The sequence below is a fragment of the Uranotaenia lowii genome, chromosome 2, assembly GCF_029784155.1.
Source record: "Uranotaenia lowii strain MFRU-FL chromosome 2, ASM2978415v1, whole genome shotgun sequence".
Taxonomy (NCBI): domain Eukaryota; kingdom Metazoa; phylum Arthropoda; class Insecta; order Diptera; family Culicidae; genus Uranotaenia; species Uranotaenia lowii.
Window position 1 is genome coordinate 186376927 of NC_073692.1, and position 14903 is coordinate 186391829.

The 14903-nt window shown below is 39.2% G+C and overlaps 1 protein-coding gene across 1 annotated transcript; it reads right to left on the reverse strand.

Moving 5' to 3' along the window:
- Nucleotides 1-9704: 9704 nt before the first annotated feature.
- Nucleotides 9705-13178, reverse strand: LOC129742180 (uncharacterized). The gene has a single exon (XM_055734041.1). The coding sequence runs from the start codon at nucleotides 13176-13178 to the stop codon at nucleotides 9705-9707; it is 3474 nt and encodes a 1157-aa protein (XP_055590016.1).
- Nucleotides 13179-14903: the final 1725 nt, after the last annotated feature.

Below are 14903 nucleotides of genomic sequence, written 5' to 3' on the forward strand. Positions count from 1 at the left end.
CTATTTCAAAGTTCCTATACAGTGAAAACCCGATTTTGTCACACACCGATTTTGTCTGCCCCCGATTTTGTCTACCCCCGATTTTGTCTCATTTTTTCACCCGATTTTGTCATCATTTTTTATTCAACGCAAAAATACTAAATATCGCCTTTTTTCATTTTCGTTGAACATCTTAGGGTTGAAATCTTTCTGAAGGGACAAAACCGATGGATGATTACATTGATATTGAAAGTGAAGATGATTGATCAGGGACGTATAATACAATTAAAACTGAATATAATGGTATAACAGAACATATTCAGGTAATCTTAAAGCTGTGTTTTATTTGTTTGGGTTTTCTTCAAAGCAATCTCTCTGATACGTTGCAAGAAGATGACATCATCTATAGAGAGATCTGAAGCAATCAACGATGTTGTCCAGCATACGTACAGCTTCAACATCAATTATGTTTCTTGCAATTTCACATGAATCACTTGGGGTAGATACCGCTGATTCGCTGATTCATCGCGGTTGTTTACATCAATCAAATGGATCAAGGGAACACCATCTTCGTGAACGAGTTTGTTTTTTAAAAAGAATTCCAATTTTCTTCCATGACTGCTGGATTACTGTACGCTTTATTTCACTCCAAGCATCGTGCATCCAGAAACATACATCCCTCAACGATATGCTCTTCAAGCTTTGACCTATATCGATTTCGCGAGCCATGACATGTAGCAAAAGTTTTTGACGATATTTTAGTTTACAGTTTTGAATTACATTCTGGTCCATGGGTTGAGTCACTGCAGTCACATTTGGAGGCATAAAAAACAGTTATCAAACCATCATCGCTTTTTAGCTCATCATTCATATGATGTGCTGAGCAATTATTCAATAACAACACAGCTTAAGGACGAATAGACATTTCGCCTGAAACGTACTGCTAATATGAAGTCCTGGAGAAACCAGTTTTGGAAAACCATTCAAGTCATCCAGGCAGTTTTAGAGGCGAAATATGTGACGGGCACTCTAAATTTTGTTTTTGATTTTGATTTAAACGGATGCTTTGAATCTAATCTTCAGTAAATTATAATCAAAAGAAATAATTAGATCATTAGGATTTGAACCATTTAAGATTATTTAATTTTTCTGATAATACCGGTCGAAAGAAGGTGTTTAAAGAAACGTAAAAACAATATTGGATGATGTTTTGATGTAAAAAGGACCTATTTCTAGTAATATGTTGAATACAAAACCTCTACACTGTTTAATTGGGATAATATACGTTTATTGTAGTAATTTATTAGGTTATGACGGATTAAAATCATTTTTTCAAAATCTCCCGATTTAATCACTCTCCCCGATTTATCACTCTAAAATTCATCATGGGGGTGATAAAATCGGGTTTTCACTGTATTGCAAAGTTGCTTTTGATCGCCCGCTGGAACTAATTGAAAACTTTCAAGTTTACAAAAGAGTACAACAAAGATTTTTTACGAACTATTGAGCTGTACAAAAAGACTTGCAAGCCTTTGATAGCTACTTCATGTTAAAAACATGAGGAGTACGCAACAGGTAGATCGTTTTTCTTCATACCAACTTTAAAGTTCCCAAAAAGTAGAATCAGAATCCAAAACAGTAGGGGAGAATGAGGAGGAGTTTTTAATTTGAGCAAAACAGTTCATCATAAATTATATATGGTAGAATTATTTCAACTAGCTGAAATTGGCATCCCTGCTTCTCCATGGTTCAACTCTAGTAGCAGTAGCTCATAGTTGCCTAGCTCAGAACTAGCTTGCACTTTTCAATGATACTAATTTAATAACGATTCCCACACCGCGTCGGTAGCATTTTTTCGGTCTCGGTGGCTGCTCCGGAGAGAATTGCAATCTCCATGCGCGATCGGACGAATTCCACGCTGCTTAGCTCAGTCAGTTCCTAGGCTTGACTGTTGACTGACTGTGGGGTCACAAAATGGAACCACCGCGGTCATTTAGTTTTATGAGCTTCAACAATTGGGCGGCAGTTGGTTGATAATTTCCCGATCACCTTAAGTACCGTGAGAGTGTTAATTCAGCAGGAAGAAGATTTTCCGGGTGCTTCGGTTTGTTTGTTTGTTTTGTTACAGTGATTGTACAGTGTTAATTGGTGGAAAATTTGAGCGCAATTTAACGTTGGGCTATCCAGTGATTCATGAGAATGGCCTCAAGGGATTTCTTTAACTGATTATGAATAGAATTTTAGGATCTATTCAAATAAATCTTACATCTTGATCCATAAAATTTTTTATTCAGACTTCTGAATTTTGATTTTTTAAACAGCGTTCTGAGATATAAATTGTGCATTTTCAACTTAGAGTTTTTGATTTACAACTATGAATTAGGAGTTTTTAATTCTGAATATTGGATTCTGATTTTCGAATCTTACATAAAAAATTTAAGTATTCAGAACTCAGAATTTGGACTCATAAAAAAGAATTATGATTTTTGTAAAAAGAAATCGATATCAGAATTTCATTAAAAATCCAAAGCTTTAAATTTAGAATCAGGAATTCAGAATTCTGGATTCTGAAATCTGCAAATCTGCATTCAGATTTCAGAATTCTTAATTCTGAATTCTGACTTCAGAATGCTAAATTCATCATTCTGTAATTTAAGTTTTGTATTTTTTATTTTGGGTTTATATTCCTAGATTTATTCTGAATTGTAAATGCTGAATTTCAAATTTTTAACTGTGAATTTTCAACACTAAAATTCATTTCTGAACTTTAACTCAAAACTCCACATGTTGATTCCATAATTCTCAAATTGATTTTGAAAACATAAAATCCAGAGTTTTTATGCAAGTACTCCAAGTTTTTATTTTCAATTTTGAAATTATAACGTCTGTCCAAATTTTATATGCTTTTGACTTAATCAAGAATTCCAAGTCTCTTAATCCTATTTTTAATTTCAAAAGTCTAAATTTTACTGTCTGATTTCGTCTATAGAGATATAGGCTAGGAGCAAATAAGACTTTAAAAAAAGCTGTCATTGCGAAGAACAATGAATTTATATTCATATTCTGTTATTAATTTACAAATTTATATCTTAAATTTATGAAACTACATCTTAAGTTAAGCTTGCAAGATTACCCGGATTAATCCAGGTTTGCCCGGATATTTAGTTCAAACTTTAACGAAAGTTCGGCCCGACCCGGTTGCCCGGATTTCATTGAAAAAGTTTTTTTATTTTATCCAAAACTAAATTTTTTGTATAAGTTTTATAAAAATTATCATAAGAAATTTTTTGAAAGTCTTAAAAACAATTAAAAAACTGCTGATGATAAAAAAAATCAAGTTTTTTTTTCTTGATTTGTGTCGAGTAATTTCTGGATTTTGACCAAATTTGTCCGGACATTGTGCGGATTTTTGGTCGACATTTTAAAAACAAATGCCCGGATTTTGCCAGATTTCTTGATAAAATAGGCCGGATTTGACCAGCTTGGGTAAACTCTGGCAACCTTATTTTAGGTTGTGTATAAATTGTTTATAAGATCCGTACCTGCTGAAATTTAAATCGGTTCATAAATTTGGAATAAATTACTCGTATTGATTGTTTTTCGAATCATAAATGATACTGCTGTCTTTAAACTTGTCTTCTTATTTTACTAGCTGTTAAAATCTTAAAAAAGATTGATCGGCAATAAGCATTCCAATGTAGTTCATAAAGTATCAATTTGATAAGTTCTGGAGTTGTTTTTCATAATTTAAGAATAATTTATGAATTTTTGAATGTTAAGTTGAAATCCTTATATTTGGTATAAACTCCAGAAACTTTGTTTTTAAGTATCTACGATATATTTCAGAACTTATTTCCCAAAACTATTAGTAAAATTAGTAAATATTGTATTAAAACGTTTTTGGGCAAGTTTTATAAAAATAATCATGAATCATGAAACCTAAAAAACGATTTCAAACTGCAGATGAGTTGTGATGAAAAACATTTTTTCCAAGATTTTTGTTCATGATTTATGTTGAGTAATTCCTGAGTTTCAACCACGTTTGCCCGTATTTTTGGTCGACCATGTTGAAATCAAATGCCCGAATTTTGCCAGGTTTTATGATAAAATAGCCCGGATATGATGATCTGATAAACTGTTTCAACCTGTGAGCCTTGACTGATTGATAAATTAAAGATATTTTATAGTACGTTTTCAATTAATTTAGTTTAACAGAATTTTAAACATTTAATTGACAAAAGCTTTTATTTAAATATCACTATTTACTATCTTGAAATCACATAGCCATTTTATTGGAAGGAATCTTCAAACCTCTACTACTAACGATTAAATTCGAAAGAAATTCATTGGCTCGGACAGAAGTAAACTTCATTATTAATTTTAAATAGCATTCAAATCGTAGAAGATAATCTCCAACAACCAGCTACTATACTATTACAGTAGCTAAATAAGATGTTAATCTTTAGCACCTTTTACACGCCATCAAACCATAACTGAAGATCACAAGCCGAATGAATAAAAACCTTCTCCCGCCCACTCGCCTTCCTATTTTTTCAACTTCAAAGCTTAACGTGCGTATGGTTGGAGCTTTGTCCATAGTTTATCCTTCCCTTAGAAATCCAATCGTGTCTCTATTGAGATGTAAAAATGTGCTTAAGCTGTCTACGAGTACCATTGATATTGATCGAGCCTCTTCATATTTCTACGCACTTTGACCTACAACGTGTTGACCAATAAAGACTTTTTGCGAATTATGATTGTAACAATGTCATGTATTGGTTTTGAATTTATTTAGAAGATTTTTACTATTCTAGCTAATCGAGATATTTTTGTTTTTTTTTTTCCACCAACACGAAGGAATTATAAAAAAAACTATTTGGCCATATGCTGCTTCAAATGTTATACAGAACTATTAATTTTGAAGTATTTTTTTTATTAAGATTTACAAACGTTTGTCAATGTTGGACCAACATTGTTGATGCCTATTCAAATCTTTGCATAATGCAGATTACATTCATAAGTCTATTTTTGAAGTGAAGCTGAATGTCCCAAATAAAGCAGCAAAACAAATAACGTGAACTGTAAAATCCACACGCTCTCAAATCATTAACATATTATATTTTTCTAATTTTATATTTTCCTAGATTTAAACTTTGGAATTATAATATAACTAACACTGCCGGCCAAAAGTTTGGGACTATTCCCTCAAAAACATGAAAATTTTGATTGACCATAACTCAGCCATCTTATTTTATATTTGAAATATTTTGATCTCATTCAAGAGATCGTGAGCCAAATCTTCTTTGTATGTATTTGACAAAATTGTGCAATCGCTAATTAACAATCAGAAATCACCCGACCACAACAAGACCACAACTCACCGCGTACACACGACTAACTCGCTCAACTACTGACACACGAAAAGGAGGAGGTGCCGCTGACGAGAGAGACAAGTAGCTAACGTCAGAATGTATTCGTACCTTTTAGGGGCTGTTCAGATACCACGTGGACAGGAAAATGAGATTTTTGACCCCCTCCCCCCCTCCGTGGACAAGCGTGGACATTAGACAAACCCCTACCCCCTCCCCGGATGTCTACGTGGACAGAATTGAAATTGTTTTTTTTTCTTATAAATCTAATTTGACAGTTAGAAAACATTACTTTTTGCCTTTTTGTTATTGAAATGGCTGATTTTGAAAAAAAAAACGAACAATCCTGATACAGAATAATTTAATTTTTTTTAAAGTTCTAAATTATCATATTCATAACTTGCTTTCAGATGGCTACTTATTGTTTAAACTTAAACTGGAAAGCTTTGCAATTTTAAGATTTGCATCTTAATATTTATTCACCTTTAGAAAATATTTCAGAAGAAAGTATGTCCACGTTGACATGACCCAAACCCCTACCCCCCTCTCCGTGGACAAGCGTGGACATTTCCATACTACCCCCCTCCCCCTAAGTTGTCCACGTCGTATGTGAACGGCCCCTTAACTCGTGCACTGCACATCTCCCTTTCTCTCTAGAAAAAAAAAATTGCGAACAACTCCTGCTGACACAATAACTCAAGACGGGTAACTGTTATTAACTTGATAAGACCAATTCATATATGTAAAATGGGGTGTTTTCCAAAAGTCTACTAAACCCAACAATATTGCAAAAGTTGTTCCTGAATGCGTTAGGTGTTTCTGAAATCCAATTGCGTTGAGAAATTTGAGCGTTTCGTAATTTCATTATAACAAAGGAAAGTTGTAGAAGCGGAGCGCATTAGCAAGTGCTTGAAGGGAACGAGTGGCTTGTTAGTCAGGGGTAACTTTTTATTAGTTGCCATTTCTTTTCCAATTTCCCAACTTCCAGTGAAAAATGAATATTTCTCAACTCCATCCGTTCATTCTTTTATCCTTTCTCTGGCCACAAATATTGACCGATTTTTTTTTATTATATTTGATTCATTTTGTAGATAATTTATTCTAATTTCTCAACATATTGAAACTTAGTCAATATGTTTAAAGTACCGGTGGCCTCCAATGAATGAAAAAAGTGCAAAAAAAAAATCTTTTTTGAGATGCTAATGCTATGTATGCTTCGGGTCATTGACCTGAACGGCACGGAAAGGTTAAACACGACTGTAGGGACTTCCTGCCCGTGTTCCTTAATTCTAGTCACAAGTTCATCCGGTCCTTCCAATCACTTTCAGACGCCTCTTCCCGTGTTGCTAGTTCAAGTTCTTTACTGCTCAGCGACTCTCATCGTAAAACCTATAATAAGGTTTGTCGCTCAGGTTCACCAATATATTTCATAGAATGTGCGATTCCAATGTAAAACCATACATAACTTTTTAAATTGTATAAAAAATAAACAACTCATTTTATAATTTAAATAAACTTAATCATCATTTTTAATCCCTAAGAATCTCCTTTTCGGTTATAGAGCTTGTTACGCTGTAAATATTCTTTTCTGATATAGGTTTCAAATCACACTGTTCTTTTTTTCGAATTTTTCTTTCATCATTCCATGATTTGAAGGAATGAATAACACGAGAGTGTTCGAATCCTAGAAAAACAAACAAAAAATAATCCTATGACATAATGGCTTTGTTCTGCAGTTGTTAGTATCGAAATATTAATCCTTCGCTTTATCGGGAATTTTTTAAATGAAGACCGCGAATTCACAATAATAAATCAATCAGCAAAACAATCTCTCCTTTTCAGTTAGAAATTCTGAAGCGTAACATCTTTGAAAATTCTTATTCTTTCGAGAACATAATCCAAGAAATTCAGTCTAAAGTACAACCTTTAACTTTCAATGATAATGTATTCCATTAAGCTTTGCTTTTAAGTAACCAAGGCTCAAAAACTTAGAAATCCTCATAGAGGGGACGTTATTAATCTGTAACTAATTTGTCTTTGATACATCTCTTCCATTTAGGATCTGTTATCAGAGAAATATGTAGACCAGAATACAATGGAACATAGTAAAAGCACAACATTTTTTCGAACATGCATCAAGAAGGCTGAACAACTTCAACACACCTTATACGAACGAAGTCCGGGAATATCGGCTGGTTGGCCGATATCTGCTTTTTTAATAAACACTGTGGTTTATATGGTTTACCAATCTGGCGCGCGCTCTACATGCCTCAACTTCATGCTATATTTTAACTCAGCCGGTTTGAATCTCTTCATCAACCTCTAAATCTCAAAGTTCAGAATTGTTCAATATTAGGGTTTAATAATTTTGTTGATTTCCTTCGTACATTCAGCAACCTCAATATGCTTAGTTTAATCGATGCACTGCACACTCTCGTTTCAACATCTCAGAACTTCTCTGTAACACACCAACCTAATATTTCGTGCTAATACTTCACTACCGGTACGGTCGAGAGCAATCTACTTTTTAATACGTATCAACTGGAACTTTTTCGTTGCCCAGTACACCTTCACCTCACAAATAGCAGGACGTGCACCGTAATCACCAGTGTCTTCCAAATCAACTCTTTCGCGAATCCTGTTCTGTAAAATTCTTCCAATTATGCATATGTTCTTTGAGTCCACAGCTAGCATACTGGCAACTGTGTCAATCGCAACAGAATAAAAAACTTGCGCTATCCCTTCTACTACGCTTGCAATTTTCTTACTGTCCTAAAAATAAATTCTTTCCAGTTAGGACTAGGTCGCATTTAAAAAATAATAATATTAAAATTTTGATTTTGTTACAGTTGAATAGTGTTAGAATAGATAACCATCAGCATTTCTCTTTCTTTTAGGAGTAGGTATGTCAACTTTTTGCTTTACTTTTGAATGAATACTTAAGTCAGAATCACTCAGTCAGACTTGTCTTTTCTGGTGATCGTGTTATAAGCATTTTCATGATTCTTAAGCTCGTTCGCTCTTCATGCTCAACACTCAGAAATAAATAAAATATCAAACAGTTATTTTTTAGGTATTTTCACATATCTCCCTCTTTACGCACACGGATATTTCTCATGGTGTAATTACTGTAAATATCCTCACTGGGAAATATTGCTGCGATTAAAATTTATGCATTGAGAAAATTTCCAGACCAATGGAAAAATTCGTTTATGTTTCCGGTGTACAAAAATGGCGATCGTCGAGACGTTAAGCAATATCGTGGTATTACCAGTTTGTCTGCAGGGTCTAAGCTCTTTGAAATAATTGTTGGTCAAGCCCTTTTACGCGCTTCATCGCAGTACATCGCACCTGAAAAACATGGTTTCATGCCTGGTAGATCGGTGAGTACTAACCTCAATAGAATGTAAAATTAAAAACAAGTCAATGCGGTGTATACAGATATCAAAGCTGCTTCTGACGCGAATGACGATAAGATTTTGCTCGCTAAGCTTGCCAAGCTTGGCATTCATGACAACATGATTGCTTGGCTGAAATCCTTTCTTACCGAGCGCTGCATAAGGATCAAGTACGGCACTAGCATTTCATATCCTTTTACCAATCGATCTGGCGTCCCTCAAGGGAGTAATTTGGGGCCATTATTATTTGCGCTATTTTTTAACGATTTGATTACAAGCCTTGTTGCGGGGCGGATGAAAAGATAACACGCTGAATCTTGGCAGCGGTAGTAAACAGCTTCAAGCTGCAAATTTATTTTATAAATTAATAATGGGGTTTTAGATTTTAATTATAGCTAGCATTCAACTCACAAATTCAGTGTTCACTCCCTAACTTTGCACCCGAACAATGTTTCTTGATAGATGGCGTGGGTGGCAACGCTGTTGATTGAGGTTAGAATAAGTTTGCATGATAGTTTTTAATATTTGTTTGTGATTTACCTACAATTTCCGTACTAGTATCTAGCTAACGTTCCGTACTATTCCGTAACTGTTCCGTACTATTTATGTGTAATTTCGTGCTACTAGGTAGCGAAAAGCTCTAGTTTGTTTAAGATAATTGGCTATTGCTGTAACCATGAATTAGGTTAGGTTAGGATTTGTAAATTTAGTTTTAGTTTAGATTTAAATTGTAAATAGTACCTTAGCTTATGAAATAGGCTTCCTGATCGCAGAAACAACGAGCGAAAATATCCGCACAGAACTAGGTAGCACTTTTAACTTATAGTGTTTATTTAACTTCGCGGAAAACTTTGTCACTTGGACCAACGCTCGTTGTCGAGAAGAAAAGAATGACGTGACGAAAAACGTTGATCAGCAGCCACTGAACTCTAGTTATCAGCGGCCTGTCGGAAAGCGATTAGGCAGGGATGCCAGTTTCCAACATCCCCCCTCCCGTAACACTGGTATCTGGGGTGTAAGATCCAGGGTTTCCTCCTTGTGTGACCTCTAAGACTGCTAGCTTTGACACAGACTGACGAGTGAGTCCCTTATTTGTCTGCACGACTGCCCGTCTGATACGCCCATCTGACCCCGGAACCAGTTCCAACACCCGCCCTCGAGCCCAGCCATTTCTCCTTGCTTGATTCACCACAACAACCAAGTCTCCCAAACGAACCGGCTTCGCCTCACCGAACCATTTGGACCGTTGCGTCAAGGTCGGGAGGTATTCGCGCACCCAGCGACACCAAAAACGATCTAGCTGTAGATTTATCTGGCTCCACGCGTTTCTCAACCCAGTGGCCTCGCTGATCGGTCCCGACTCCGGTTGTTTGACACCGTTGCTGCTTCCCAACAAAAAATGGTTGGATGTTAATGCTTCTGCTTCTTCTGACTCGATAGGTAAGTAGGTCAACGGTCGACTGTTGACGATTCCTTCAGCGTCTACCAGCAGTGTGTAGAAGGCCTCGTCGTCCAACTTTCTTCCCGGAATCATGCTCCCTTCTAGCGCTGTTTTCACAGAGCGTACCAGGCGCTCCCACGAACCGCCCATGTGAGGAGTGCCTGGTGGAATGAATACCCATTTTGTATCCACGTTGGTGAACGTTACTGCCATGTTCTCGTGGAACTGCCGGACTTGTTGTTGCAGGATATTATCAGCGCCACGGAAATTCGTCCCGTTGTCTGAATGGATCTCGATTGGAGCCCCTCGCCTTCCGATGAAACGACGTATGCTCATAATGCACGACTCGGTGCTCAAATTGTAAACGACCTCTACGTGCACAGCTCTGATGGTCAAGCACGTGAAGAGGGCGACCCATCTTTTCAGCGCTTGTCTCCCAGACTTCACTAGTATTGGTCCAAATAAGTCCAGCCCGGTGTAACTGAAGGGACGAGTATATGCGGCAAGTCTTGCTTCCGGTAAAGGTGCCATCCGAGGAACCTGGGGTTTGGATTTATAGATTTTACACCACTGGCATTGTCGAAGGACACGCTTCACTGTTTGTCGAATACGGGGAATGTAGAATCGCTGGCGCAACTCATTGACGACTGTTTCGAAGTTGCAGTGGATGTATTTTCGATGGTAGAAATCTATGATCAGGTCGGTTAGTCGATGGTATTGAGGAAGAATCACTGGATACTTGGTGCACGTTGACACACGTTTTGCAGCACCAATACGGCTGTCGACGCGAAGAACGCCGTTTTCATCCAAGTACGGTGACATTTGACGAAGAATGCTTTGTTTCGGTAGATCATTTCGTTGTTCTGTTGATTTTCCTCGATTGTGAACCGCAACGCTCATTTCGGCAGGATATGAACACCATTGGGCACTCCCAAACAGTGAATTTTCGGCATCACGGAGTTCCTGTTGACCAAGATGTTCTGGAAAACTTTTCACTCGGTTTGTCTTGAGGGCAATGTACCGGTTCACATAGGCTGTGGTTCTTAAGACTCTTTCCCATTTAGAAAATCTGGTGAAATCGACAGTTGTTTGAGTTTCATGAGGTTGATGGACGAGACAAGGTACCTTGAGTTCTTCAGTAGTAGTCGTAGACGATCTAGGTTGAAGCCAGTTTTCTTCGGACTCTTTCAGAAATTCGGGCCCGCTAAACCAAGCGGAATCTTGTTGGATCTCAAGCTCGTGAAACCACTTCGTAACATGATCTGCAATGTTGAGCTTCGAAGGGACCCAACGCCATTCGGGGATTTCACTGTTCGAGAGTATTTCGCCTACACGACACGCAACAAACTGGGTGTAACGTCGGTGGTCCGAACGAATCCATGCGAGGACAGTGCTTGAGTTAGACCAGAAAACGGTGCGTCGAATGTTCAGTGAATGTCCGTCTACGATGAATTTCCTCAATCGAACTCCTATCACGGCTGCTTGCAACTCAAGACGAGGTATGGACCAGTGTTTTAAAGGGGCTACCTTGGTTTTAGCGGATACTAGAGAGCAGATAAATCCTTCAGGAGTGGAGACGCGAAAATACGCTACAGCGGCGTAAGCTTCTTCGCTTGCGTCAACGAAAATATGGAGTTCAAGATCTTGATAAAGTTCCCGGGATGCTTCTTGGAAGTAACAGCGAGGAATGGAAATTTCGGCAATCTTCGGGAAACATTTCGTCCACCGTAACCATTTTTCGAAGGCATTGTTGTCTATTGGCTCATCCCATTGCGTTCCTGCTCTCCAGACATCTTGGAGGAGAATCTTCCCATGGAGAATGATAGCTGCGAGGAGCCCGAGAGGGTCAAAGAAGCTCATAAGGCATCGTAGCAGTTGTCGTTTTGTCGGACGGTTACCGGTGGCTAGCAGTTCGTTGATATCTGGAGGTAGAATGGTCGAGAACCCCAGGCTATCTTCTTTCGACGTCCAGTGCATACCTAAGATGCGTTCATAACCCCTTGGGTTCTCCAAGTTTAGCGATTTCGGCTGTGAGGTTTCGGCTTCTCCGAGGCTTTCGAGGACCTTAGAACTGTTAGACATCCAGCCTCTTATGTTGAATCCGCCCTTGGCATGAATCAATTTGACTTCACCCGCTATTCGTGACGCTTCTTCTTCGTTCTCAAAACTATCTGCGTAATCATCAACGTAGGTTCTTTTAACTATTCCCTCTACTGCCCTGGGATATTGTTTTTCGTTTTGCTTGGCGTTCAGAGTCATAACGTAGTGCGCAGATGCGGGAGAACAGGTGGAACCGAAGGTAGCTACGTTCATGGTATAAACTTCTGGTTGACCTTGTGGATCAGGGTTCCAGAGAAAGCGCTGAGCTTGCCTGTCTTTTTCGATGATTCTAATCTGGTGGAACATTTCCGCAATATCCGCTGAAATGGCCACGGGAAATTGCCGGAAGCGAAACAGGACCCAAGGTAGAGGATTGAGTTCGTCAGGGCCTTTCAATAGCATTGTGTTCAGGGAAATTCCGTCTACGGTGGCGGAAGCGTCCCATATCATGCGCACCTTCTCCGGCTTTTTGGGATTGATGACCGCTCCAAGCGGAAGAAACCAAGTGCGTCTCGGGTCGGAATCGATCAGCTCCTCTTCAGTTGCACAGTGGGCATAGCCCTTTTCGATGTAGTTCTTTATCTGCCGTTCAAGATTGAGTCGCAACTGAGGCTGACGGTTCATTCTACGTTGCAAGCATTCCCAGCGTTTGTATGCCATCGGGCGACTGTCCGGAAGTTCAAATTCGTCGAATCGCCAGAGTAGACCCGTTTGAAATCGATCACCACATCGTGACGTAGTTGTCTGCAGAATACGCCGTGCTCTTGTGTCAGCATCTGACTCTATCTGTATCGCAGGTGATACACCTACGTCCTCTCTTCTGAAATAATCCCGAACTAGATCGTGCAAAGAATTGTCGGCCGTACATGAACAGGTGTGGTAGTTGACCATGGATAATGAGCTATTCTCCGCTACTCCGCCATACAAGCACCAACCAAGCCTTGTTTTTGCTGCTGTAGGCGCTCCTGGCTGGCCTTCTTTAATGCGCAATGGGACAGTTAAGTTGAGATTGTTCAAACCAATGAGCAAACGAGGAGTTATATTGGTATACGAAGCGACAGGAAGCCCTTTCAGGTGCGGAAATTGTTCGGAAAGATGCGAAAAATCGAGAGATTGCTTGCTCAGGGATAAGTTCTTGACAGTACGTGAATCTTTCAAACAAACTTTCATGTTGTTCTGGCCGGAGATAGTCAAGTCTAAAACTTCCGATTTTCTATCAGTTCGAGATATTTTGCCTGTCCATGTCAAACATAAAACTCGTGGAGTTCCCTTCGCACCTAATTCTTTAACAAGAGATTGCTCAACAAGTGTGAGAGAGGATCCTTCATCAACAAAGGCATGTGTATCAATTGACTTTCCTGCACCATGAACTGTTATCGGAAGTATACGGAAGAGGAACTTGTGTTCTGGGCTACGATGTGTTAGACATTCACCGGATACTGGTGCTTTCTGCACCGGAGCTGATGGAGTAGGATTTGATCGATTATTGGATGTTGATGCGGATGACTTGTTTTGGAAGGAGCGATTTGAATGGAGCAGAGGATGATGACGAGTTGTGCAGCCTTCGATTCCACACCGACTGTTGCTGCGACACGACCTTCGACCATGGTAGTTTAAACAATTGCGAAAAATACCTTCCCTTTGTACCGTATGCCAACGACCATTCTGAATGTGTGTGTAGAGCGCCACGCTTGGCCCTAGGCTTGTCTTCCTTCACTAACGCCCCACGATACTTTGTCACCTTACCGACATGCTTGACCAAATCCGACATGAAATCACCAAATTCACGTAGACTGACACTCGCCAAACCACTGCTGTAGACTGCCCACTGATATGCAGCAAACGCCGGTAATTTTTCAACAAGTTCCGATAAGAGAGAGGGATTGTTCATATGTGCTTGTTGATTCGCTGCTTCAATGTGGTCACAAAGATTCTGCACCTCCATTCCAAAGTCGGCCAGTGACCCCAGGTTCTCGGGTTTTGGAGCTGGTAAGACACGGATCTTTTCCAAGAGGGAATTGATAAGTGATTCGGGACGACCGTAGAAAGCGCGAAGAGTCTTCATGATGAGCGGAACAGCATCAGGGAGCATGAGCTTGCTGCGGACGGCTGCTAAGGCAGCACCTTTCAAGGAGCGTTGTAAACGGTTTAAGTTTTCCACGGGAGAGTAACCGCAGGCGAGGGTGGTGTTGGTGAAAGTACTCACAAATATTGGCCAATCAGATGGATTGCCATCAAAGATGGGGAGATCGCGGGCCATTAATTGTCGTGCCGCAAGTTGTGATTGAGATGGTTGGTAGGTATTTATAAATGGGGTATATTGTGGGCGTTCATTTGGCTCAAGGCCTAATTGGTTCATTAAAGGCTCGAGGGGGTCATATTCAGGGGCAGACATTTCATTTTCAATTGGGGCATACATTGGAGCAGTCTTACCTTGTATGTTGATGTGGTCCCTGAGGGGTGGTAGTGGTACCGTACTTGCTGTTGGCTGTTGTCTGTTGTTGATCGGCTGCCACGGTTGCTGGGCGAGATGTTGTTGATGGCTAGACTGATTTGGCACATGATGCCCGAAGTCGGTCGGTGCCCCTGAATTCGTCGACGGTTGCGACGGGTTTC